This window comes from Maylandia zebra, linkage group LG15 (genome assembly GCF_041146795.1).
Source record: "Maylandia zebra isolate NMK-2024a linkage group LG15, Mzebra_GT3a, whole genome shotgun sequence".
Classification (NCBI taxonomy): domain Eukaryota; kingdom Metazoa; phylum Chordata; class Actinopteri; order Cichliformes; family Cichlidae; genus Maylandia; species Maylandia zebra.
Window position 1 is genome coordinate 40,968,314 of NC_135181.1, and position 27,651 is coordinate 40,995,964.

General features: G+C 42.1%; 1 protein-coding gene across 2 annotated transcripts; it reads right to left on the reverse strand.

Annotated features, from left to right (window-relative positions):
- Positions 1 to 3,481: 3,481 nt before the first annotated feature.
- Positions 3,482 to 26,157, reverse strand: si:ch73-60h1.1 (calcium/calmodulin-dependent protein kinase type IV). Of its 2 annotated transcripts, XR_013093278.1 has the most exons (12): positions 25,296 to 26,157; positions 22,335 to 22,413; positions 21,910 to 21,972; positions 19,490 to 19,572; positions 18,303 to 18,375; positions 12,917 to 13,007; positions 11,925 to 11,999; positions 10,799 to 10,874; positions 10,360 to 10,486; positions 9,624 to 9,776; positions 8,293 to 9,034; positions 3,482 to 6,466 (listed from the first exon to the last, which is right to left on the reverse strand). XR_013093278.1 is itself a non-coding variant. In XM_004561547.5 (11 exons), the coding sequence occupies exons 1-11, from the start codon at positions 25,400 to 25,402 to the stop codon at positions 8,522 to 8,524; spliced, it is 1,440 nt and encodes a 479-aa protein (XP_004561604.1). In that variant the 5' UTR covers positions 25,403 to 26,157; the 3' UTR covers positions 3,482 to 8,521. The 2 variants fall into 2 exon arrangements, 1 of the variants encoding a protein (XP_004561604.1); XM_004561547.5 differs by having other exon boundaries at positions 3,482 to 9,034.
- Between the last annotated feature and the right edge of the window lie 1,494 nt (positions 26,158 to 27,651).

A 27,651-nucleotide genomic window follows, 5' to 3' on the forward strand; every position in this document is an offset into this window, starting at 1 on the left:
TGTCTGTCTCTGTGTCCCTGCGACAGACTGGCGACCTGTCCAGTGTGCACCCCGCCCCTCGCCCTATGACAGCTGGGATAGGCTCCAGCGCCCCCCGTGACCCTGAAAAGGATGCGCGGCAGTGACTGGATGGATGGATGGGTTAATCGGTAACAAATCCAGGCTTTTATACAGAAAGACACACGGTAACCTGAAGCACATATTTCATGTTTCATAGTCATATTTAGTGTGTTATTTAGCCGCAGCATGATGGAACAGTGGTTGTTGCATCACAGCAAGAAGGTCTCAAGTTTGATTCCACTGTGTAGCCAGAACTTTTATGTGTGGAGTTTGCGTGTTCCCCCGTGTCTGTGTGGTCCCATGCAATTAGTGAGGGTAGGTTAATTGGCTCTAAATTGCTCATGGGGGTGAGTGTGAATGGTTGTCTGTGTTAACCTGTCCAGGTTGTACCCCACCTCTCTCCCTGTGGTTTTCATGGTTCAAAGGAGAAAGGGCACGACTTCCACTTGCATTCTCTGGTTGCTTACCAAGTCCTCAGTGTGCCCCTAGCATGGGAAACTGTACATTTTAACACTGGATGACTTCACATGTAGTCTGTACTAAAAAGTTGTAACAAAAAATCAAAGCAATCGATTCTGTGATGTTGAAAACGTCACCGTGCTCTCTGATGCATTTTGTCCTAATCATTGTTGGAAATGTGAATGCAAGAATTGTTTTATATTATCTTTCTATAAATATGAAGAAAAGTGAACAGAAACTCTCAAAACGAAACCTTTGACCTTTCACCCCGAAGCCCGTGAGCTAACTGGTCAACACACAGGTCAGGTCAAACAACAGAACCTGGGCCCTGTGCTTCGTACGTCGCTTACTACATCCAAGATCAAATGAAACATCCAAGACCAAATCATCGCGCTAACTCTGAGCTCGCTAATCCGGTTCCCCGAACACACCTGTTGTTGACGATTAGTACAGCTGGATGAAGTAATGTGAGATCACTGGGTGGCCCAACAGGGGCTACGCATCGATAGTAGAAACATTGATCGGCAACCCGCTGATTGGTCGGCGAAAATGTCGAAGGAGCGCGCTCGGTATTTTTCGGCAGCAGAGCAAGAACTCTTGAGTGAGGGATTTCAGGAGTTTCAGAGTTTAATCAGAACGCAAGGGAACACTGCAAAGGCTGCAAAAGCAAGGAGAGAGGGCTGGCAGAAAGTTGCTGACAAATTAAACTCGTAAGTAATTCAATAATAACAATAATAATGGAGTGGATTTATATAGCGCTTTTCAAGGCACCCAAAGCGCTTTACAATGCCACTATTCATTCACTCTCACATTCACACACTGGTGGAGGCAGCTACGGTTGTAGCCACAGCTGCCCTGGGGCAGACTGACAGAAGCCAGGCTGCCATATTGCGCCATCGGCCCCTCTGGCCAACACCAGTAGGCGGTAGGGTAGATTTATTATATCACACCATATTATCCAATAATATATTACATTATATTATAATATGTTATATTTTATCCTCTGTCACATTAGAGCCACGACAGGACCCACTAGAACATGGGAACAAGTAAAAGTGAAATATAAGAACATTCTACAGAATGGTAATATTTATCACTTATATTGCTTTTCGTCTCTTGGAAAGAGACCCTGGAATAATCTGTTTGTTTGTTTATAACAGCAACCAAGAAAAGGGCAGAGGAAAAAAAGACAGGTGGTGGTCCTGCACCCCCTCGTCAACAAGTTGGTTAAGTAAATAATACCCTCACGGGAAAATCGATATCTCTCTATGAGCACACTGTCGCGCTGAGCTAAAGGATCCTGTCTGTCCCGCAATATACGCTGAATTCTGAGGACTCTCCTTATCAATCTTGCACCTTCCGCAATGGGTGGCTCGCGTAAACGGACAGGACATGGCTGCGACAGGCTTCCCAAATCCACCTTCGCTTTTATAGCCGTGGTCTCTCATCTTGATTACACGAAGTAATTTACAATTACTACTCTGAAATATGAATTACATCTGTAATAATCACATACATGTAATAGAATGTTAATAGTACATTTCCCTTTTTTAGGAAATGACCTGTATGTATCTGTGTGACATCAATAAAAGGATCAAGTGCTGCATTATCTTTAGTTACATTGATGTTATTTATTTATGGTGAAACAGTGGTGGAATATCGCTGTTGCTTTCGTATGAATGACGCGGACATACCTGCGTGGCCGCGATCTAATCCTGTTTACATAAAGTAAACCTGCTCCCCAGCAGGTTTACGCTTACGGCTCTGTTGCTATGACAGCAAGTCCCGGATGGGCTTCGGGGAACCGAACGATCCAGGATCACGCGAAATCGTCAACAATCTCATCCAGCTAACTCACTTAGCGCGGTACGAAGAACGGGCCCCTGGGGCCCGTTCTTCGTACGTCGCTTACTACATCCAAGATCAAATGACACATCCAAGATCAAATCATCGCGCTAACCGTGAGCTCGCTAATCCGGTTCCCCGAACACACCTGCTGTTGACGATTACTACAGCTGGATGAAGTAATGCGCGATCACTGGGTGCCGTAAAAGGGGCTACGCATCGATAGTAGAAACATTGATCGGCAACCCGCTGATTGGTCGGCGAAAATGTCGAAGGGGTGTGCTCGGTATTTTCCGGCAGCAGAGCAAGAACTCATGAGTGAGGGATTTCAGGAGCTTACGGCTCTGTTGCTATGACAGCAAGTCCCGGATGAGCTTCGGGGAACCGACTGATCCAGGATCACGCGAAATCGTCAACAATCTAATCCGGCTAACCTACTTAGCGAGGTACGAAGAACAGGCCCCTGGTCAGGAAAGTTCACTGACAGAGTATAAACGTGGATATACTCAAAGGCATGTTTGCATTTCTGAATTGAAATGCATGTAGATTTTTCTCTAACCAACAGATAATGCTCAGTGGGTTAACACAAATTACATTTTATTATTAGTCTTTTATTTATCCAGGTAAAAATCTCATTGAGATTAGAAATCTTATTTTGAAGAAAGATCTGTCATCATGGCAACAGAAGTCAAAAATAAACCATATAAGTACATAGCATTTATATTTGTTTTATATTTATATGTTATTTTTTATTTTTTTACATAATTGATTTACAATCAGGTTGCACTGACTCTGTGTAATATCCTGAACTTAACCCATTCCAGCCTCCTCTTTCCTCTTTCTGATTCTAAATCTTTCCAAGGAATTCTATTTTCTGTCCGATTATATTGAAAGCGACACTTGAATTTAGACGCCATGATAGCATTTTCACACTAGAATTCTCTATTTTATTTAAAAGTAGAAAGAGTATGACGAACAAAACGTGTGTATGATGAGCACACTCATTTGTCACCAAAAGAAATACCAGAAAATACCAGAATACCGTCAACACTGCATCCGTCTGTCCTCCAAACGTCTTTGGCTGACAGCAAAGGTGTGGAAAGAAGACCAGAAGCAATGAGTGATTCATATCCTTTACTGTACATGTGATGCAAAACCCTGCCTGAAACATCCTGCAGCAAAAGTTCATTCAAACAGACCTCAGATCAGCTGAGCAGCTGTTACAGAGTCCTGCAGGATTCAAACTCCCTGTTTGCTTCTTCAATCTGATGTGATCAAAGGAAGTTAAATAATACATGCAAAGATACACGTGTAACAGCTCAGACTGTTACACTGTCACTTTATATGTCAGCTGTCAGAATCTTTAAAAAAAGGTACAATTATACTCAAACACAAAACAAATACCATTTACAGTTGTAGCCCCACCCACTTCAACCCCACCCTGCAAATCTCTAACAGGCTAGATAAATAGAAGCAAAATGTTCATGTTCTTACAGAAGCGTATAGATATAAATCAAATATACAGTTACATGCGTTCACCGTGACTGCTAGTTATCCAGTGTGTTCCGTCTGGCAAGAAGCTTTAAACACCTGTGCTCAGGTAAACGTGGCATCCAGCTGTGACACATCTGTCCAACGGAAAACTCGTGCTTTAACTGAATGGTTTAAAGAGGAACCAAATCACAAACTGAAATTCAAATCCAAAATATATGTTTTGTGACTGACAGTCTGAAACTGCAGGTTTGATATTTCCTTTTTAATGATTCATTACTTCCCATGTAACCATGTGAAAACCCGGGTGAGTGGTCTGAATTGAAGAGAATGATTTGATGCATAAATGCAAATATATTTTTTATCTAAATAAAATATGGGACAGCGATTAGACAGACTGTTGAATTTATGAGATGGTAAGCTTGTGATCAGCATGTCCATCCATTCATCAGTTTTCATCAATTGTGGGAGCAGTGTTGGTTACAGCTGTGGTTCCTCTTTAAAAAAGAAAAGCCCTTCAGGAACAAATGTGCTCCTCTTCATAATCTAGGATTTTGTATGGTGGCTGAGACAGAACACAAAGCAGAGACCTTTAGGCAGCTGTAAACACCACAGTTTACTGCTTAATGAGACTTTACTGCATCTCTTCACGTTTCTTCTTAAAGTGCTTTAAAATGAGATTCTTTTAACTCAGTTCTGAAAAGAATTGAGTCAAAAGAATCAAAAGATAGCTAAATCACATACCAGATATATGCATTGCTTCAACATATTAATATTATTTACAAATTTGATATATAATGACGTTCATCCAGCCTGGTGTGCTGCAGACATAATTAGCTTCTTTTAAAATAAAAGATTTGATCCTAAAATCAGCAGGGCGTCTGTGTGGGTGATTTAACCGCCGAGAATCAAAGCTGTGAGATATTAGCTTTAGTTATCTTCCAGACATGATGCTGTGATGCAGGTTTGCTGTTTGCAAAGTGAAAACGTCTCGATAAAGTAGAGACTGGACTGGTTTTATGTGAAGCGGTTCACTGTGGACTGAGCTCTCTGCTGAGAAACAACTGGAGGCGGATTCAACTGTAGATGATGTCATTCAGATGCAGTTAAGCATCCTTCTTTCACTTTCAGAAGCACAGTGAGAGAATACTGCATCATTCACCTTACGCTAATGGATGCAGCTTACGAACCAAGCTTGCTAGTGTCAGCTGATACACGAGCTATCCACCCTCTCATCTATTCAAAAAACCAACGTCGTGTCCATTCTTCATATGCAGTACAAGAAAACTGCTTGCCTGCAGTGAGACAAGGAACGAATGCAGAAAACAATGAAGTAAGAGGCATCCCGGCTTGGACATCTTGGCAAGGCTCTCCATGATTTTTCGGAGATCGTGGCCTTGCTATCAGATGCTGATAAACAACATCTGAAGCAGCCAGTTCATCGCGAGCCTCCTGACCAGCCTCACTCAGTGATTAAGCAAACAAATGAATTGCTCTGTGTGAGCATATGTGCGGTCAGTTAAGAGGAATTTCCTGCACTGGCTCGTGATAAATTCAGGACTTGTTGACTAATGAGCTGTGGTGTCGTGAGTGGACATTGGACACATCAAACAAAATGTTTGAGAAACCGCTCGGTAGCCAATGTAGTGTTCTTACAAACTCCTCTAACATCTCCAAAACCTCACAGCGATTAACTACTGTGGAACCAGCAAACAGTATAATGTTCCCTGCTAGGTAGCATACACTGTTGGCTGGCTTAAAGTGCTTGCTTGTGTTTTCTCAGACTTTCTGTTGGTTCTGTCTTGGCCACCATAACTTTAAGTGTAAATGTAAATTGGATCTTTCTTGTCTCATCTCATTTTCTTTCCAGATCTGCATCTTTTCATTTCATTTTGGAAGCCCCTGTACAAAAAGAGGTAGAACGTGTGGTTTTAGATCGGATGAAAGGGGTTTATTTTCCACGAAGGTCAAATTTGGTATATTTGGGAGCTTAAACACTGAACATGTTTCTTAGCGAGTCGAGCAGTAAAATTGTTAGTAATAACTTGTCTAAAACCAAACTACAGTATGTACAGTGCAAATAAGATCGCATCGTCACTGCTGATAAAGTGTAAACAACACAACGTTTTACGAGAAGATCACAAACACGAGTTACTTACCTGAACGCTACACACTGGAGGAACTCTATTTACTCATACAGCTGCGTAATCACGGCAGCGGGTGTCGGCGGTAAATAGTAAAAAGGATTAAAAAACTCAGAGTTTTACAGCAACATGAAAGTCTGAAGCGTCTGAGCGCGCATGCTAAAAAAAGGGATGCAGAAGAAGAAGAAAAAGCCGAGAAATGAAGCTGCGCTCTCTCTCCTTGTCCATGAATAAAGAGCATCCGTTCATGCAGGTGAGCGCCAAGTCATTGTGTACGTTTAATAAAATACAATCAGTCTCTGTCCTGAGCATCACAGGAAAAGTCCGCTTTCTGCGTCAGGAGAAGAAGAAGCCCAAACATAATACTCAAGTCTCAGTTTGTCCCAGAGCAGGACTTAAAGGAAAAGATCAGCATGGATTTCAGTTTCATGTTTTTGTGTTAAGTATGGAGGAAATTCCACCTACACCTGCCAACAGACAGAAAGCATGAACATTAAACCTGGGATAGGATAGAAATAATTGATTATTGCCTCTTTGTGGAAATTGAACGAATTCCTTTTTCTTTTCAATTAGATTGTTAAATGTTTAGCTGCAGTAAAGGTCGGCCTGCGGTGCCACTCAGTTAGGGAATCCATACATTATCTGAATGTTGGACTTGAACTTGATTTTGTTAAACCCAAGCTGTGGTGCAAATCTAAATCACAGCAGGCACAATCACAATCTAGGCCCACAAACAGTCAGCTCTTTGCCAGATCTCACCCAAATGTTACCACAGAAACGCTAAAGAAAAGAAACAGAGTCAAAATTTGATCCTAATTCCTCAGGTACCGGATACATTCATCAAGCCCACATGATAGCAGTCCAAGTCTGTTTACGAGATCTGGGCTGTTAAGTCTGAAGGTGGTGGAAAGTGGACTTAAAGCTAGCTGCTTCTTTATTGCCAGTATTATGCTATGCTAAGCTAACTGTAGGACATGTGAGTCATAGTCAAATTTAGCAAAAGTGTTTGGTGCAAAATGTTGTAATGTCCCTTTAATGTGGGAGTCTGCAAAGACCAAAATAAATGTTTGCAGCAAAAATGAAGCACTTTTTTCCTCCCTGAAGAAAACCTGTCGTTTATTTCTCCGGCGATTAACCTCTTTGATGTTAGATGCAGATTTTGTAGGTGAATCTGGGTTATTAAAAACTCTGTATTAATAAACTGCTCAGTCAATAACTGCATTTAGTTGCAGTAATCCAGAAACTTTCTGGGTGTTAGTTTTTACTTTTCTAATGTGTGCTCCATTAAAGTTTACTTTGAACGCCACAGTGGCCTATTTCTGAAGTTTCCCCAAATCTCTACAACTGAGATAGTAAGTGCAGAGTTAGCAGAGTTAAAAATACTCCTCAATTCATCCTGTCAGAAATGAGCTATTCATCCGTCCCCCACACCCCCACCCAAAAAACACTTTCTTCAAATCTGCTAACTTCTGTAAGCCTGACACTAGGTAAGCATATACTGCCTGTAGCAGATGAAAACATAAAGATTTTGAACATTAAAAAATAATACATTTAAAAAGAAATACAAAAAACAGCAGAAAACAGTTTTGAGTTCTGAGTTTTTTGCATATATGGATAACTTTTACATACGTTCACCTTTTTATTTGAAATGTTAGCCATGTTTAATATTAACAGCTCAAACTGTAACATATTACAGAAAATAACAAAAAATAAGAACTTAAAAAAGAATAGCTCCCTTTTGATACCGGTTGTAAGTAAGAAGGTGTGATAACAGACGCCATCGTCCAGTGTCACTGATCGAGTGCTTCATTTTGGTTGTAAACACACACGTCACTGGTTCATTTCTGTGGTAAGACAAATAAATTGTAGCTCTTACGAGTTATTTTATTATTCGAATTTTTTCCAAATATGTTGAGTCTTTGCAAAAATATATTGAGTCTTGCTGATGTGCTGCATAATTCAGAGCTACTTGATGAAGTGCTGTAGTGGGTGAGCTAAATGCTAACACACCCTCCAGTCCAAATGTGCACGGCCTTGATAACTGCTCCCCAGCATGCTGGTTATTTGTCACTGACTTAGCTTAACACGTCCACTGTCTCAGTGAAAATGAGCAAACAAGCTCGACAGTGCTGCTGAGATTGAAGTGCTTAACAGACAATTCACATTTATTACATTTCTTGTGTTTTTAGTCAACCCTCACATAAACGAGTGCTGATGGGGGAAATTATTTTTACTTCTCCTAAATAATCGAAGGCCTTTATACTTTTATACTAAAAAACAGAAGATAAAACACCTGCCCATCTTCAGAAATGTCCAGCGACCCCTCCATGAATCCGTATCTGTTAGCATGTAAGCCAAAGAGATCCCAGACGTGTGGTGATGCGGGTTAAATGTGAGCTGCAGATTTTGGGTTTACTGTAATTTGGTCCAAATAAGTTCATTTAGCTGCTGAAAGCTGAACGTTTTTTACTTCTGTGTGAAACTGAAGCAGAGTCGAGAATTTTTTTAATTTTGCCATGTGATCACTGGCAGTGGGTGGTCTTACTGGTAGGCTCCGCCCCAGATGTGAAGCCATTGCTGAGGTTGTTGGGACTCGGGGGTGAGCCCAGTGTGGGTGTGGCCCCAACTCTGGGGGTTGGCTCTATGACAGAGCAGCTTTTCTGCGGCGGCCGGGGTTGGACCAGCATGCTTTTAGGGATTACAGATACTTGTCGCAGCCCATCAGCGCGCAGTGGCGGTCTGGTGGGGATGGGCCCTGCGGGTGTGACATCAGAGCTGGGTAGTTTGGGGCTGTGTGGAGGAGAGGGGCTGAGGGCGTTTGGGTCAGCAGACTTCGATTCAACTTCCTGTGGCAACTGCTGGTCAGGAGGTGGAGCCTCTTTGTCTTTTTGGGTGGAGCATGCAGACTCAGGAGGCGGGTCCTGCTGCATGCTGCTCTGCCTGGAAGCCCCTGAACCTGGAATGTCACAGCTGTCTGTGCGACGCCGCGAACCTTCATGCATCCGACTTGTGGCCACGACAGCTTTCATGGCCGCCTGTCAGCACACAGAACAGTGAGTGAGCATTCAGGATCTTTTAAAAGTCTTTAAAGCAGATTTGTCAACTATGTTGAGTTGATATTTGCTTTCAGCTTCCTCTTCCCTGTTAAATATGTTTCTCTATTACCCTGTCCTGTAATTTCAATAAATTCAAAATGCCATGTAGAAAAAATATGATTTTGTTACCAACTGCCCGCTCGAATGTAAATCCTGTGATTGTTGAATTTACATTTTTATGCTGCACCCAGGCTCACCAGAGCCAGCTTTACTAAGATCTTTACTGACCTCATTCATGAAGTTTGAATCATCTGAAAGCCAACTCTTGGTGGGTGGAATCTGGAGCCCCGGTGAAGTTTCACCTGCAGTTTAACTAGTCTATGTGTGTGTATATAAAAGTTTAGGCCACATAGTATACAGGTGCAGATGCTCTGAGCAGATTTCATTTTGGGCTTTATGTACAAGAGTCATTCCCTAGTTTATCTCCCAAAATGTCAACTCAAATCTTAAAATGACAGAAAAGTCTTCTATGACCTTTGATGCCCACAAAACCAATCACTGTGAAATGAAACTATGACAAAGGACCAGCCTTAAGTTTGCGTCGAGCGTTGAACTCCTGTAGTTTCCTCTGGGTAGTATCCATATGAGAGAACCGGGCAGCTTTGCCCAGCACCCAGGGGTGCTGCAGGGCCTCCCGGACACTGAGGCGCTTGTGAGGGTCGAGGACAATCAGCTTACTGACCTGCGGACAAATCAGACAGGACAAACCGAGGCCTTCAAACAAGTCCAAGTCCAATCTATGAATAAATGTTAAGATTCAAGATGTAGAATCAGGCTCATGTGAATTATCAAGTCATTCACTTCATTCTGAATTCAAATCACACCAAGAAATGGATCTTTAGTCATCCAGAGGTAAAGGCCAAGACAATTTAGTGTGTCAAGTCATTCCATAAATCTCAATATCATTTCAAACAAGTCTCCACTCAAGTCAAGTCTAGTTTTAGTTTAGCATAAGCTTTAGTCGTGTTAGTCGACACCAACCAAAGATCCAACACGTACCAAGCCGTCCAAAAACAGCATCACAAATATACATCCAAGTCCAAAGTGATTCCAGACAAGTTAATATAAAGTGTGAAGTCCCAGTGATGTCACCAATCCCAGTCAATGCCCAGTATAAAGTCTTTCAGGTCAGTTTAAGTTTCTACTACGCTGTCCTGGGCAGCGAGAGTTTAAAACATGTCTGAGAGCTTTAAAATAAAGTGTGAGGTCCTGCACTTCTTCACATTTAACATAAATAATAATGTCAAATCATTGGTGTAACTCACCAGATCCTTAGCATTGAGGGAGACCTCGTCCCACCACGGAGAAACAAACTCATAGTCACAGTTGAGGATGCGACTATACATGTACTGATCCCCTCTTGGGTCGAAGAAGGGCTCAAACCCACAGAGTCTGGGGAAACAAACCAAAGGAAAGAGTCTAGGAAAGGACGCTTATTTTGCCACATCCCTTCTAGATGAGAAACCACAGCAGTGTGTCGGTCTCAGATCCATTTGAAGGCAGCATTAAAAGCTTAATTGCTGTCTGAGGAAAGCAGATAAACAGGATGCAGACTTTCAATATTATGTCATTGTGTTAAATGGCTGTCATGAATCAGATGGGCCATAAAACTTATATACTGATGAGAGTGAGTCAGCGATGAATATTTTAGTATATATGTGTGAGTGTACGCTTGGACTGGCAGCAAGGTGTTAATGGACTCACAGGATGTAGAGGATCACGCCCACCGACCACATGTCCACCTCAGGGCCGTAGGCATTTCCCCGCAGGATCTCTGGAGCTGCAAGCAGAGGAGTCTGTTAGACAGCAGATGGCTGACAGAAGCTCTAACAGAGAGTTTTTGAAATCCCACAGAGAACACGCCACAGGGAACGCCTTACTGCCCACTCGCATATATCACTGCAACGCAGGTGAATAAACACATCTACTACTGATACTACACCTACTACAGCAACATCTACAGACACCATCCAGAGCGTCAGCTGCCATATCGTCACCACTTTAACTTTCCCCACACCTCAAAGTGCTGCTCATTGGCTGTTACTACACCACCAAGTCCTGCTGCTGTGCCATGTCGTATCACTGAGATTAAAGGTCCCACACTATGCTGGAGTGTTTGAGTCTTCCTCAAACACGATGTGCTGCTGTGGGAGAGACACCATCCAGTCATTCTGTGTTTGGTCCTAAAAATCTGGTGTTTAAACAGAAATCCTCTCTGGATGGTGTTACATGTCCAGTACTACCGTGAGCAACACTGCAGTCGTTTTTGAGGATGTACTAATTAACTGACAACATTGTCAAAAATAGAAGCATCCTGCTCAGAGCAATGCTGAAAAATAATTTTAACGTTGTAACTTCTCATTATCTGGTTGTCCTTCAGCCTTCAGCCGATTAGAAGGATCACAGTGAAAATTGAGAATTTTCACATGACACTCGTAGCACTTCTCCATCACTCTTCTCTCATTCACTCGTTTATGCTTCTTTGCAGTAGTTTGTGTTGTCCTGTTTGTTGTTTCTGTGAGCTGAGTCTTATTTTTGCCATCGACTGTTTGCTCTGAGCCCGGGCTGGTCGCAGCAGATGGCAGCCCCACCCTGAGCCTTTTTCTGCTGGAAGTTTCTTCCTATTAAAAGGCAAATTTTTCTCTCTCTGATTGCCAAGTGCTGTTTATATCGGATCGTTTGACTATTTTGTGCTGTAGGCTTTCAACCTACAGTACAAAGGACTTTGAGATGACTAATGTTGTGTGATTGGAGGCCATATAGATAAGAATACAGTGAGCTTAAGTGAATGTGGTATTCATAGCTACGCTACACCAATTTTTGTACTCACCGCAATACCCCGGAGTACCGCAGACTGTCTTCATGGTCACCTGGTCATCTACGATTTTTGAAAGACCAAAGTCAGCTGTAAAAGAAGAGAATATTTTCTTTCATTCAGACTGAAGCGAGATAAAAACCTTGTAATGCATTTGTTTTGTTCAGTTTCCTGTTTCTATATTAAGAGAAATGAGGGGGTGAAGCAGTGGAGGTGGAGGAAAATGTGTTTTTCTGCAGGCAAGTCTCTGAACTAAAGGAAGGTGTTGGTGGAGAAGAGTTTCACTCGAAAGGAACGGAGGCTTCCATCTGTATCTATTAGCCGAGGGCTCGCTGGCCATCTGGACGCAGGAGCTCCTCCAAAAATGAACCAAATTCTGAGCCAACAATATGTTTCTGTGAGTTTTTACCTCTCGGACTAAACAAGCTCGAAATATGATGCAGTCACAAGTTTAATGCCTCAAATGCAGCCAAAGACACTGAAGGTTGAGCTGTATGCAAAACCTCAGTTTAAGACTGATGCTAAATCTGTATGCAAATGTTTGGGCTCTCACAGCAAACTCCAGTGTTCATGCATATTTTCAGGGCCACAAGACGACCACGGTTTGTGGTTATTTTAAGAATGCTGATTTTTATTTTACATACAGTATAAGCACAATAGGAGCTGACATAATTGAGATGATAGGAGCAGATTTGAAAACAGTCTTTAGGGCAGTTACTGACATGTTATTTGCAAATGTTTAAAATTGAAGTAAACAAAGCAATAATTTCCTGTTGTTATGAGCCAGGAAACGAGTTTTGTTTTACTTTCATGTGTTTTAGATCATCGATGTCTCATCACAGTCATACTCGGCATTTCCAAACTGCACTGTTTCACCACTGATGATAACAGACAGCGTGGTCGATAATAACAGAAAAATATTTTCCACAACTTGTGTTGGAACATGATAAACTTGTCATTTCATTCTGTTGTATTCAGATGTGGAGGGTATGTAGAGAGTTTGTTACCTATCTTCAGCGGAGCATCCAGAGACAGGTCGGCGTACAGCAGATTCTCTGGTTTAAGGTCACGATGCACAACACCGTTCTCATGTAAATACTAAAGCACAGAGAAGAAAAGCATGAAAAACGTGGGAAAGATGATCCAGTTGTTGCCTCATCAAGCGGAAACTTCCTGGACTGAAAAATGAAGCCAGAGCTTAAGTGCATTTACTCTAATGGCCACTTGAAGCTTGAGGCTGGTCCAAAAGCGAGTCAGTCCCCATGGACTCCCAATTTAAAATCCCCAACTTTGCAGCAAAAATAAACACGTTTCTAGCCTTAGAACTGGAATAGAGCCCAATATCAAAACTTTATCAAGGCGTAGTTTGCATCACAGGGCCATGGCCTCATCTCTTGACTATTCTTGTGGTGATGGTGCCTTTTACAGCATTTTAGTGCAATTATCTGGTAAATAACAAAACGGTGTACTGTTGATTATTCTAAAGGACCAGGTTTTTTTTTGTATGTTATTTACAAATAAAGACAAGCAATCTAGCTGAAAGGGTGTTTTTCTTGTTTCCACAGACGCGCTCTTGTTTTTCTTTCCACAGTGACACACAGTGCTTGTTCATAGGGCGATCTTTGATTGTTGGGATTACCTCTGTATCATTATAGGGTCTTTACCCTGCAATATAAAGCATCTCAGGGTAAATGTTGTTGTGATTTGGCATTATATAAATGAAATTAAATAGATTATAACAGCTAGATGTGCTTTGTTGCTTGGTTTGGAGACAGTGGCACTTTAAAAAGACAGGAAACTGAGCTGGAGGTGGCTACGGTGAAGATTTTCCAAAGAGCTGGATGGACAGCATTAGGAATGAGTACATCAGAGGAACAGCTCAGGTTGAGCAGCAAAGATGTGCGTAGGAGAGATGGTTTATATATAGGACAAAGGATGTTGAAGATTGAGCTGCCAAACAGGAGGAAAAGAGCCACAGAGAAGGTTCACGTTACGGCTTGATGTTGAATCACAAAATCAGTTGCTGACATTGTGAGGAAGTCAAAGAGCCTCCTTCATGCTGGTGAAGGTGTGGGGTTGTAATTCAGAACAGGCAGACGGGCTCTGTGTCGTTTTCCACTTCTGCTTTTAAATATGGATTTCTTTTTATATTTTGTTTCTAACTTCAAACACAACCTTGTAGGGTCTTTACTCAGATGCTGAGAATCTGCTGTTAAAGCTGTTGCTGTGTTCAGGGGCTGCGGGATGTTTCTGTGCTACAGATTAATGCCACTCACATCACATACAACAAATACAACAGTACTGTAATCCTGCCCCCCCCCCCACACACACACACACACATAAAGGGGCGTATGTTTCTCTTGTAGATGTAGGTCAGCTGTGGTCAGTGTGTGCGAGTGTGTGCGTGCGTTAATCCTCTCTGGTTTTAATCTGTTCAGCAGCAGGATGGAAGCAGCTGTTACATAAGAGACCTGCAGCCACTGCACGCTGCTGCCATGTGCAACAACACTGATACCAGCAACACCTGCAACTAAATCAACCACGGCTACAGCAACTCCTGCAACTAAACAGGGTAATTTATGCAATTAATAATGTCACTTGCTATATATATAAATTACTGTAACTATGCCAACCACTGCAACTCATGCCGTACCTCCTACTAGACATGTCAATTACTGGCACTAAAACAAACCTGGTAACTACAGCAACGTATGTGACTTTAAATTAGCCAGCTATGTAACCAAGCAACCCAAAACACTTGCAGCTAAATCTAATCTATTGCTACAGCAGTAAGCCTGGTACCAAAAATCGCAAATCCTGCCAAAGCAGCAACACCTGCAAGTAAACATGGTTAATATCAAAATGAATTAAAACCTTGCAAATATAGCAACAACTTCTGCAGCTAAACCAACAAACAAACAACCTCCTCCCACAGCTAAACATGGTCGTTACCACAACTCATTCAACCTTTGCAACTACAGCAATACCTCCAACTGAGCCATGCTCAGAAACTATATATATATATATATATCTCCCTCCATCCATAGGTCCCTCATCCTGAACCCCCTCAGTGAGATCATTAACAAGACTGGCTACGGATACCGACTACGGAACGGAGCAGTTGTCAGCCACCTCCTGTACATGGATGACATCAAGCTGTATGCCAAGAGTGAACGAGACATCGATTCACTGATCCACACTACCAGGCTATACAGCAATGACATTGGAATGTCGTTCGGACTGGAGAAGTGTAGTCGGATGGTAACAAAGAGAGGGAAGGTAGTCAGAACTGAGGGGATTGAACTACCAGAAGGCAACATTGCAGACATAGAGGACAGTTACAAGTACCTGGGGATCCCGCAGGCAAATGGGAACCATGAAGAGGCCGCTAGAAAGGCTGCAACCACCAAGTACCTGCAGAGGGTCAGGCAAGTCCTGAGGAGTCAGCTGAATGGTAAGAACAAGATCCGGGCCATCAACACGTACGCCCTGCCCGTGATCAGGTACCCTGCTGGGGTAATAGGCTGGCCAAAGGAGGAGATAGAAGCCACTGACATAAAGACAAGAAAGCTCCTGACCATGCATGGAGGGTTTCACCCCAAGTCCAGCACCCTGAGGCTGTACGCTAAGCGGAAGGAAGGGGGCCGGGGACTGGTGAGTGTCAGCACCACAGTCCAGGATGAGACAACGAACATCCACGAATACATTGGGAAGATGGCCCCAACTGACCGAGTGCTCAGTGAATACCTCAGGCAGCAGAAACCCAAGAAAGAGGAGGGAGATGAGGAACCATCATGGAAGGACAGGCCCCTGCACGGTATGTACCACCGGCAGATAGAGGAGGTGATATCCAGAAATCCTACCAGTGGCTGGACAAAGCTGGACTGAAAGACAGCACAGAGGCACTAATCATGGCGGCACAAGAACAAGCTCTGAGCACAAGATCCATAGAGGCTGGGGTCTATCACACCAGGCAAGACCCCAGGTGCAGGCTGTGTAAAGATGCCCCAGAGACAATCCAGCACATAACAGCAGGGTGCAAGATGCTAGCAGGCAAGGCATACATGGAACGCCATAACCAAGTGGCCGGCATAGTGTACAGGAACATCTGTGCCGAGTATAACCTGGAAGTCCCGAGGTCAAAATGGGAGATGCCCCCAAGGGTGGTGGAGAATGACCGAGCTAAGATCCTGTGGGACTTCCAGATACAGACGGACAAAATGGTGGTGGCTAACCAACCGGACATAGTGGTGGTAGACAAACAGAAGAAGACGGCCGTAGTGATCGATGTAGCGGTTCCGAATGACAGCAATATCAGGAAGAAGGAACACGAGAAGCTGGAGAAATACCAAGGGCTCAGAGAAGAGCTCGAGAGGATGTGGAGGGTGAAGGTAACGGTGGTCCCCGTGGTAATCGGAGCACTAGGTGCGGTGACTCCCAAGCTAGGCGAGTGGCTCCAGCAGATCCCGGGAACAACATCGGAGATCTCTGTCCAGAAGAGCGCAGTCCTGGGAACAGCTAAGATACTGCGCAGGACCCTCAAGCTCCCAGGCCTCTGGTAGAGGACCCGAGCTTGAAGGATAAACCGCCCGTAGGGGCGTGCTGGGTGTTTAAAATTATCTCAACAGTATGTTTATATATCAACAGTATAAACACATCAACACCTGTGTTGGGTCCCCTGAGTTTGCCTTGACAGGCGGACACGCCTCTCAGCCTGAGTGTGTTTTGCATTATGCTTACAGAAAGAACCGCAGCTGCAACAAAAAGCTTCAGACGATCATCAAAAGATTGGGATGTCTCATGCTGGCGATAATGACATGTTATTATGATTCACTCGCTTCTTTAATCAGCTCATTCTGTGTGTCTGTGTTCAGTACAGTGTTGTATAAGCATGTCAGTGAATGCTTCTTGGTTTTGTATTAAGCATAGCACGCTGACCTTTAAATATGATTTCTTTGCCACTTCAACATTTGATCAAATCTGTTGAGAAACAGGAAGATTGTGATTCATCAGTTGGAGGAGGGCTCACGCCTACACGAGGAAAAAAATCCTCTTCTGAATGGCAAGATAGCAGACTCCTGTTAGAGCCGTATAATGTTTCTGTGCTAATGAAATGTCACATCTAGTTCTTTCAGATAAATATCAGCTTAATACGTTTCTAGTCAGCCTGTGACCAAAAAAACGGTAAATTAGCTCCATCAGATGAGGATAAAAGCCCAACACCTTTGACAGTGTTGATTTAATTTTACATACATTGCCTCTACGGATTTGACGACCTGCTCTCCATGAAACCTTTCAGATCTATAAACAGACTGTTTAAAGCTGAGGTTTGGTGTGAGGCTGCACAGACTGAGCAGAGCTGGTGGGGGCGAGCAGTAATCTAATGAGCAGAGGGGTGGATGGAGGTAAATGATCCACAGACAGCAGAGACGCTGCAGCTGATTGATCAGAAGCAGAAAACCCAGACAGAGCTCAGGTTCCCAGACCTTCTTCCATTTTAAGCCTTAAAATAACAGCAATTACTGCATGTCAAAAGAAGCTAAACGTGGAAACTACTGCAACTGAATTAACGACTACATCAAAAGAAGCACCTGCAACCAAACATGGCAATTGATGCGACACTGTAACTAAACATAGCAACCACATCAAACAAACAAACTAGTGGAATGACAGAAGCTGGAAATAAATATGGCAACTACTGCAAAATAATGCAGCCAAACAACTACGCGTCAACGGAGGAAACTGCAACTAAACATAGCAACTGCTGCAACCACACCAAGCAGTTACGAAGTATAAAGTATAGCAACACCAGCCAAATAGATCAAATTGAGCCTCAATGCCAGCTGTCAGCAGCTACTCTAAATAAACCTGCGACTACTGAAAATGTGATTAAGCATCACTACTGTGCAACTAAACCAATTACTGTAGTATCAGCAGCACCTGCAGCACGGAAGCTACTGCAACCAAACAACAACCATGAAACCAGCTACTGCAGTGGCAGCAAGACCTACAGCTACACAAGGAATCCACTCCAACTAAGCCAACCAATTTAAGCAACACATGTAACCAAACACAGGTCAAAAAATAAGCCTCTCCTGCAAGTACATCAACTACTGTAACAAAGGCAGCACCAGGGATTAAACATGGGAAGTACAGCAACTAAACCAAACAGCAGCTAAAGCTTTGCTTTTAAATTAATAACAGCAGCATTTGGGCCTGTAAGGGTTATTTATAGGCAAAGAGTCTGTTTTTGTAATTCCTCTCAGGATTTCTGTAGTTCCTCTCATTGCTCGTAGCCTGTAGAGGCCTTTGTTTCCACAATAATTCAATTTTTTATTACAATTTAATAAAATGTTGTCAAAGTCAAACCAGACACTGAATACAGCATCTTACCGCCACAGCCTCCAGAATCTGCTTGATGACATGAGCGGCATCTCTCTCACTGTAGTAACCACGTTCCACAATCCTGGAAACAAAAATACAGTCAAAGATAAAATGACATGAAAATCAAGAGCAGCATCTCTTTATCTGTTCTCTGATTGGTTACACTTTACTAATGTACGTGTTTGTCTGGTTCGGTTTTCCAACAGAGATGTTGGAACAAGCTGTTAGTTCTTTCATTCTCTTTGACTTTTGCATCTCAGTTTGGAAGTCTCAGGACAAAATGAGCAAACCGCTGTAGCTGTAGCTGTTGTAGCCTGTAAAAATGGCAACTTATGCAGTCAAAACAACCACATCACATTACACCAACAACGCCACCGAAACACAGCAACACCTGCTTCAACTAAACATGTTAATTTATGTAAATGACCAATCGTTGACACGGAAACTTCAGTAACACCTCCAGTAAACATGACAAGTTCTTTAATAACAGCATGAGTAACTTAACACAGGGGCCTCTGTGCCCAAACATAGAACTTCAGTTACAGAAACGTCTGTAACCGGACACAGCAACTCCTAAAACCCCCAAAGTACAGCAACATCTAACCATGGCAACCACTGCAACTACAGGAAAACTGCCAAGTTAAGTGATTGGTTCATTAGCAGGAATTGTGCTCTTAACTATAGCAACCAAACATCACAACTTTTGCAGCAAAACCAGCCTCTGCCACTACAGCCACACTGCCAACCCTGAACAAAACCATATACCAAAAATAGACGATTGCAACTTTCGCTACTCCACCAATCACAACAGCTGCTGCAGCAAATCTAAACACACCAACTCAACATCTGTAACTAAACATAACAACAAAATGGATCGAGCCAAACTCCACTATTCACCATCTCGATCAACACCTGCAACTGACCAACCAACACAACTGATGCAGCATGTGCAACCACTGATGATACAGCAATGCATATACCTACACACACCACTGAAACTAATGTAACAAATGCAGCACAGCAACTACTGCCATTACAACTGCACAACAGCTACTGTAACTGAACTGCAGACTACAGCCCAACTTGTAATCAAAGATTTCTCAAACTAAGCCAACCAGTGATACTTTCAATTAAACACAAAAACTACAGCAATGTCAGTAGGACAGCTAAAGCAGCTAATGTGAGTGTGTACGTACCGGTCAAAGAGCTCTCCTCCAGTCACCAACTCCAGCACCAGAGCAATGTCTGTGTCTGTCTCAAAGATCTCCTTCAGCTGGATCTGAGCCACAGGAAAGCACAAGAAGCCAGAAATATATTAAAAATGCATGAGCGAGTACTGAGAGTCATATATGTAAATAACAATGTCCATATAAAAATAGAACTTCTGTGGGACTGTTGTTATTTGCTCAAATTACTGGTAATTGAATAATTCACTGTAAGAGTGCAAAAATGTCCAGTTTTGTCAAAGCCATTGGTGTTCCTCAGTGACACATGAAGATGTCGTATAGAATAGCATCCTGGGTTTGGTTGTGTCATTCCCAACTCTAATGTGAACGATATAAGCACAATCTTTTCCTAAACCCTTTCAGGATTTTAAGTGTCTGAACCTACTAATTATCTATCAGCGTAAAACCTAAACCTAACCTAACTAAGCACTTTATAGAACCTAATCTTAACCAAGTTGTTCCTATTCATCCATCCCTACATCCAATAATTCATTTCAGGGTGGATTAGATGTTAATTAATACAACTTAATCCCAGCCTAGGCCTGTAAACCTTTTCAAGGATCCTTCAGAGCCTAAACCCAGCCTTTAAAGCCTAAGTAGCTTTTAGTGCCAAAGCCTAACCACCAGGTAAACAACAGGCACTAACTGAAACTGCACTAATAGTGAAGGCAAAACCAACTGATTCTGCCTCTGGTACATAAACACTCAATATCACTTAAAACATGCTTGAGAAGAGCAAACACTTTGAAGTATTTTTGAACTTTCCAAGCAGGAACATAGTAACGAGATTTTTTTCATGTTTTCAGTCATCATTGTCCCAGATTCAACAAATAAAGAAACAAACATGAAACAGACAATAGACAGTTCAATACTTAAAGTACAATAAAAAAAAGCACACACATCACGTACTTTGATGTGGTGCAGTTTATCGACCTGCTTTTAAAATAGTACTAAGAAAAGAAAAACAGAACTGATGCGTCAGTCTTGTCTTAAATAAAATATTAGAATACATGCTATAGCTTGCATACTTGGTAGATGAACTCTGGGCCATGCTCAGACTGAAATAAAGTTGAATCTAAATTCTTACAAGCTCATAAACAAGTGATACAAAGAAAAGAGAGATTTATGGGGAAAATTTTAGAGTCGACTGAAAATAAGAGAGATTATTCAGTCACACCAGACCAGGTGAACATGAACAATAAAAATGAACTGATTTATTCTGCATATTATAAATTAAGTCATTAATTCATGTCCTGGCAGAACCCGAAGTGTCTGTTTTGGTGTTTTCTTCCATATTTTCATATTTTGCACTTATTTCAACTATTTGTGACTCACATGAATGGACCAAGAATAATTCCTCAAAGTTGTCCGCTGGACATTCTGGACTTTGTTTACACTAATTCGATTAGATGTGTGGTCATCTAATCGAATCACTTCATCACTAAATCACTTTAAGCATATTTGCACTGCACAAGACACAAATGTGGACACTGGACATTTTTATATACATATATATATATATATATATATATATATATATATATATATATATATATATATATATATATATATATATATATATATATATATATTTTTTTTTTTTTTTTTTTTTTTTTTCCATACATTCTTATATATTTCTATACTGTGTATTGTGTATTTTGTTGTACAGTTATTTTATTTTCAACTTAAATTTTTATATTTTATCTTATTCCTTCCCAGTTAAATTTACCCTTTTTAATTTTCATATTTATTTCTTATTCATAGCCTTTTCTTTTTTTTCTTTAGGTCACGAGCAGTTGTGTAAGCATTTCACTGCATATCGTACCGTGTATGACTGTATGTGACAAATAAAATTTGAATTTGAATTTGATTTGAAAGTTCACAACTCTACAACGCTTTTATCCAACGACATTAAAAGCTGGAGGAAAGTTTTGATTAAGTAATACATATAAATATTCTACGAGTGACCTGACTTGAACTAGACCGCTCACAGTCTGGGAGCTTATTGGCTGTCATCTGATAGATCATTTGGGGTCTAGTGGATCTCTGGGCTAAGACTTCCATTTCCACCCATCAAATAATTCTTTACAAATGCAGGTCCACGTTTAAGTTTCTGATGGTTTTGAAAATGCATTTCAGAAAAACGTTTACCTGTTTGCAGCCAAATGGAACCAAGGCTGGGTCCAAGAACAACCCAATTCCCACAGACTCCCTTAAACAAGCATCGTTACAGCTCGGCACAAAACCTAGTTTAGGCACTCAACCCTCTTTTCCATTCAGTTTAGTTTCATTTAGATAGTGCCAAACCACTCAAAGTGCTCTATAATGTAGGGTAAAGACCCTACAGTTATAGAGAGAAAACCCCAATAACATATATCGCATATACTTACAATGTTTGGGTGAGAAAGACGCAGCAGAACGCCGATTTCAGTGCGAACAATTTTCTTGTCAATCTGCAACAGAAGAAACATTATCAGAATGGACGGATTTACCCTTATAAGTCAAAATATAACAAATGTCTTCTGCTGAAACAGTGTTACCCTACAGATTTTTGAAGGTTTCCTGTATATCACAAAGATATTAGCAGCAGATCCGTCCGGGACGTTGGATTGGTAGCCACCAAGAATCAGAAGAACCCCATCAAACACAGTTTGGCAAACCAACACTTTGGCTCCTAGACTTTGACTTGCACTGTTCTAACTGGACAGTCTACGTTATTTTCTTCATCATTTCTTGCTAATAATGTTTCGACTCATCTGTGCACATGTTATATATTGTTGGACTGCTAAAGTCTCCATCATGCTGGTTCACTGACCGTTTTCTTGAGGACTTTGACAGCGTAGGGCTTCTGGGTCTGTTTCTCCTCACAGCGATACACAATAGAAGTCGCTCCTCTGGAAGGAAACACAAAACAGTTAAACCTGAACACTGCAAAGACCTGTGTGTACAACATGGAAACCAGTCTGAGCTACTGAAAAGGAGGAACTGAGATTCTTTAATTGGAGCCAAACAGGCACTTGAACTAAGTACTAAAATTTAGTTTCATTTTCAGGAAACACTGATAGTTATTCTACTGTATGAATGACACAACATTTAGACTTTTTACTGGTTCCTGCTGGTACTTAAATGTTGGTGCAGTGAAAAAAACCCAAGAAACTAGTGTTTGTTCCACTGAAGGGCATTCAGACATGTTCCACTAGACCGAGGTAGGCAACTCCAGGCCTCGAGGGCCGGTGTCCTGCAGGTTTTAGATCTCACCCTGGGTCAACACACCTGAATCACATGATGAGCTCATTAACAGGCCTCTGGAGAAGTTCAAGACATGCTGAGGAAGTAATTTAGCCATTTGAATCAGCTGTGTTGGATCAAGGACACATCTAAAACCTGCAGGACACCGGCCCTCGAGGCCTGGAGTTGGACACCCCTGCACTAGACTATACGACGGAGAATTAGGGCCACATTAAGAAAAAAAAAAAGAATGTCCATTTTTATATTAAAGTCAAAATTTCAAGATTAATTTGAAATGCGGAGATTACAGTTGTCATGTAAAGCCAAACATCTGCCATGGCTCCTGTTCCCTCTACAAAATGCCTCGTGTGGATGAGTTAGTGCAACAAATTGATCGTTGTGTCTTGTTATACCGCATACATCCTCTTTATTGCACGAGGGTGTAACCATCAATATTCTCACAGCTGTCCACTGCCAGCCATTTCAACTCTTCCAGGTTTGTGTGGGGTTTTCTTTCTTTACAACCCCCACCACACTGTTCTTGTGCTAAAAGAGAAATAATTTCTCTTTTCAAAATAATTTCCTTAATTTTGAAGTACAATTTCACGACCTCATCTACACGAGGCTTTTTATAGAACTACAGCAGCTGTGGCAGCTCCACATTTTACACATCTCACACATTTCTCTCAAAATAGTATTTTTTAAACCAATTAACATAGAGGCCTCGAATCTGTAGGTACTTTTGGTCCTACAAGAGGAAGTCCTTGTGTTTGAAACATGCACAACGGGTTCATCCATCCAATAATGCCCCAGCAGATTCTGCAATAGAATCTGGTAGTATGAAACTCAACTTATCTGTTACTCAAATTAAAAAGGTTTAGATAAGGTTTAACAGCTGGTGGACGTATACAAAAAAAATCAAGTTGAGTTTTTATTTGAGATGTTTTATTCCCATCTTTTCTGTTATGAGTGTGCTTTTTTCTTTTCACACCTGCCTGTTAAAGTTAGACTTAAGTTAGATTATAGCTGGAACAGAGTTGGGTTTCAGTTAGGATTAGAGTAAGATTACTTAAGGGTAAGTCCAATTAAGACATGGGATCACAACCACAACTCTGTGTGTATGTGTGTGTGTGGTTAGGGATCTGGTATTCTGCCGGGACAGATGGAGGAAACAGATCCATCTGAGAAGCAACCACAGACTCTCTCTCTCTCTCTCTCTCTCTCTCACAGTCCTGGCTGGTCTCCATGGCAACAGGACACCTGGTAATAGAACTGGTGGCGGCATGCTCACACGTTTGATTTCACTGCTGACATCATTTTCATCATTTTCTGCAGATCTGCTGTCAGTGTTGTGGGTGTTGGTGTTTGCTGAGATAACAACAAACACAGTGTGTAAATACACACAGTCCACCGCACGCTGTAAACATTCAAACAACGAACAAACTGCCCGAGCTCCAAACAGTCTGCAGGTCTCTTTCACGACTCATCTTTGTTGTCTTTTAGCTCAAATTCCATGTTTGCTCTGACTTTTTATGGTTTTTAAACATGAGCCACCCAGACTGGCAGACACTGAAGCGTCAGAGCATCTGCAGCAAAAGCACAGCAGTATAAATGTACAGGATTAAAACTGCTGCAGTCAAAGTAGAGACGTGTAAGCTAAATGTACTTTAAGCAACCGAAGTACTTATTGATCAATGCAAGACATTTGAATGTATTTATTTCTATGTTGTCATTTTTTATGTTTCAAAATATCCACATCAATACTGACTTGAAAACCTGGAAGATATTAATATGATTTATTAATAAAAATCTGTAAAGTGTTCAAATATATTAATAAAATGTTTGACAAACTGTATTGTAAATTGTTCAAAAAAACTTGTATCGGCAAATGGAAATAATTCCCCTATCATCAAAAAGTAAGTATGAAATTGGATAGATGCCAGTACAATATTCCAATTTACCACCTAGATAGAGCTAAAAGCTAAATAACCAAATCAAATACTAGTCTTAAAAATGCAAAACCTCTTTGATAAAAAATATACCTCATTTTGAAAATCATTACAAATATGTATAGATACATACACCAGATAGATAGATTATACGCGTGCACCAAGCACGTGATGCAGCTGTGTTTTACTGTTATCAATATTTTTAACAACCTTCACTTAAATCTGCTTAAAGTGGCGCAGTCTGAAATCTTATATTGGTTACACAACGTGAATGTGCAGACAGCAAGATGCTGCGCATAAAACACATTTTCACTCTGTGATTACACAAGAAGACAAAGATTGCTGACAACATTTTGACACCAAAGCTCAAGCTTCGTTTTCTTGCTTCGGTGTTTCCCGTTAAATTCCAACAGGAACCAGTATTTAACCGGTACCTCATTCAAATGAGTAACTCTGTAATCCACGGGATGGATTATAAAGTGTGGCCAAAGTTAATCCTGAAGGATCACATGGACCCCTCATGCAGGCAACTTTGGCCCAATGAAGTGTCCATATGAACTCATCGGTTTTCCCCTGCCCCCCCATAATGTGGTCCAGACCTGCCCAGCTCCGAGCTCAGGGTGTAGAATTCCTCCACAGTCCCGTCCCGCCTTGATCCGTCCACCCAGAACTCCACCGGCTCCGAACCAGGCCGGGACGTCGGCATGATGATAGCAGACCTCCCCCAAACCAGCACCAAGAAGACCGGGACCGAGTCAAAGATCACACCAGTTCCGGGACCGGTTCAGACCGGGCCAGATGTGACCCGATCAGAACCAGGAACAGAGTAATCCCGATCAGATCTCAGATTTAAATCCAGCTCGGTAAAACCCAGATTAGAGTCACGGAGGGGGGATGATTCATGATCCTGATGGGCTTTAATCCAGACCAGCAGGGGGAGGAGGAGGAGGGGGATCCGCCTGCTCCTTCAAACTCTCAATCAGGACCGTTTATCTGTGAGGAAAGGGCAAAAACTAAAAGAAGAAAACAAATACACCGAACCCCCGGTGATGAGCACGGCTCTTTAATCCAGACTGAAGCTGGAGCCGGGATCCAGACGCTCCAGGTCCAGATGTGTCGCAGCTTCCATCGGGCCCTAAAAACCTCTCAGACGTCGGATCAGCTCAGTCCATCACCATCCTCCCGGGTTTAGGCTTAGTACCTCCGTGTTTTCACTGGCAGAAACGGACCGTCCGTCTCTCCGGAGATGCAGCAGCCTCCCTCCGGAGATGCAGCCCACAGAGCCACCACAGCAACACCGAAGAGCGGGTACGTGTCGGGAAACAGACTGCGAACACCGGGGTGAGTAGGTGGAGGGTGTCAGCGTTCGATGCTCAGGGGTCTGATTCCCGGGTAGGGCTGCTCCAGATGTCTGATGGATCTGCGGAGGGAGAGAGATGCTGCTGTAATCTCACAGCCCCGCCCCACCGCCACCCCGCAGACCAATCACAGCCCCGCGGGGGAGCCGAGTCGCACTCCTATTGGACCACCATCCTCTCAGTCACCGAAGTTCTGTCAGCAGCCTAAATACAGAAATAACCTAAATACATAAATGTACATTAGCGTGACATGTGGAGACTTTGATTCTGCGCGAATCAAACCACTCTTTCACACGTGCCCAGCGCCGCAGAAGCACAGCGCTGACACACTGAGGTGCTTCCTTCTTTGCATCTCATCAGTTTCTGGTCAGGTTTTAACGAACAAACAGGAGACGCACTCCACAGCTTTATTTGCAATTTGATATAGTGTTGTGCTAAGGATTATTATTGTTTCTAAGATAACCTCTATATTTCAAAGACATCATACTGTGGTAACCTTGCGGCAACAGCTTCCTAACTTAAACAAGCTGCAGGACTTTTATTTGAGCACTCCAGAGGGTGCAAAAATTAAAGAGACATTAAAAATATTATCAAACTGAATTCCGGGACTCCATAAAGATATTTGTGAACATGAAAGGATGAGTGCACAACACTAAATACATCATTATCTGAAAAGAGAAGCCAGTGAGAAATGCTTTAAACCTGCAGTCCGTCTAATATCCACCAGATGGCGCCTCTCCTGATTGTACAGAAGTCCACAGTAAACTAAAAAAATTCCAGTAAAGTAAATAGAATATACAAAAGAAATACCAAACTATTTAAAATACATCAGGTGGTCTTAATTATTTTCAGCCTCGGTCGTTGTGTCCTTGGGCAAGAAGCTTCACCCGTTGACTGGTGGTGGTCAGAGGGCCCGGTGTCGCCAGTGTCCGGCAGCCAGGGCAGCTGTGGCTACAATGTAGCTGCCATCAGCAGTGTGTGAATGGCTGAATCTACACTTTGGGGTCCATAGGGACAAGCGCTATACAAATACAGACCGTTTACCCTCTGTGCGTGTGTGCGTGTGTGTGTTTCTATCATTGTCACATTTGATTAAACAAATAAAAACTACACTGTAAACAGTATAAAAGTTCGCATGAACCAGCAAGTTTTTAATACAAATCTCTGAATTACATTCAGTGACTCAGACAACAGTGTGAGAACAGTGACAACAGCTGGTTTTGTATCCTTGTTGTGTGTCTGCGTGTCTTTATACTCATCAGTGATCAATTTTTGTTATACTGGTTCTTTTTGAGTCCCTTTGTAGGTTTGTGAGATAGGGTAAGATATAGGTTACATTATTTATCCTAGAACTTGTTACAGCAGCCTATTAAACATAACGTATAACAAATAAGCTTAGATGAAGTATAAATGCTTAAAAATAAAATAAATTACAATCTAAAACACAAAAAAACTTTAGCGTCCATTTTTATATTTGTATAATTTTTAAAGTGTTGGGTTCATGGTGTATTTTGTGGTACAGTGCTGCGTAAACCCCGCGCCTCCTTCTGCGGATTGGTTTGCAATGATTGGTCGGTGAGCGGTAACGTGCGGCCCT

Excerpts from the sequence above, each read along its gene's own strand:
- si:ch73-60h1.1 (XM_004561547.5), bottom strand. The coding sequence starts at position 25,402 with ATGCCGACGTCCCGGCCTGGTTCGGAGCCGGTGGAGTTCTGGGTGGAC. Across the intron at positions 18,376-19,489 it reads GGAGGAGAGCTCTTTGACCG|GATTGTGGAACGTGGTTACT; the intron begins GTACGTACACAC and ends TTTTGTTTCCAG. Across the intron at positions 10,875-11,924 it reads CGGTACTCCGGGGTATTGCG|CTCCAGAGATCCTGCGGGGA; the intron begins GTGAGTACAAAA and ends CTCTGCTTGCAG.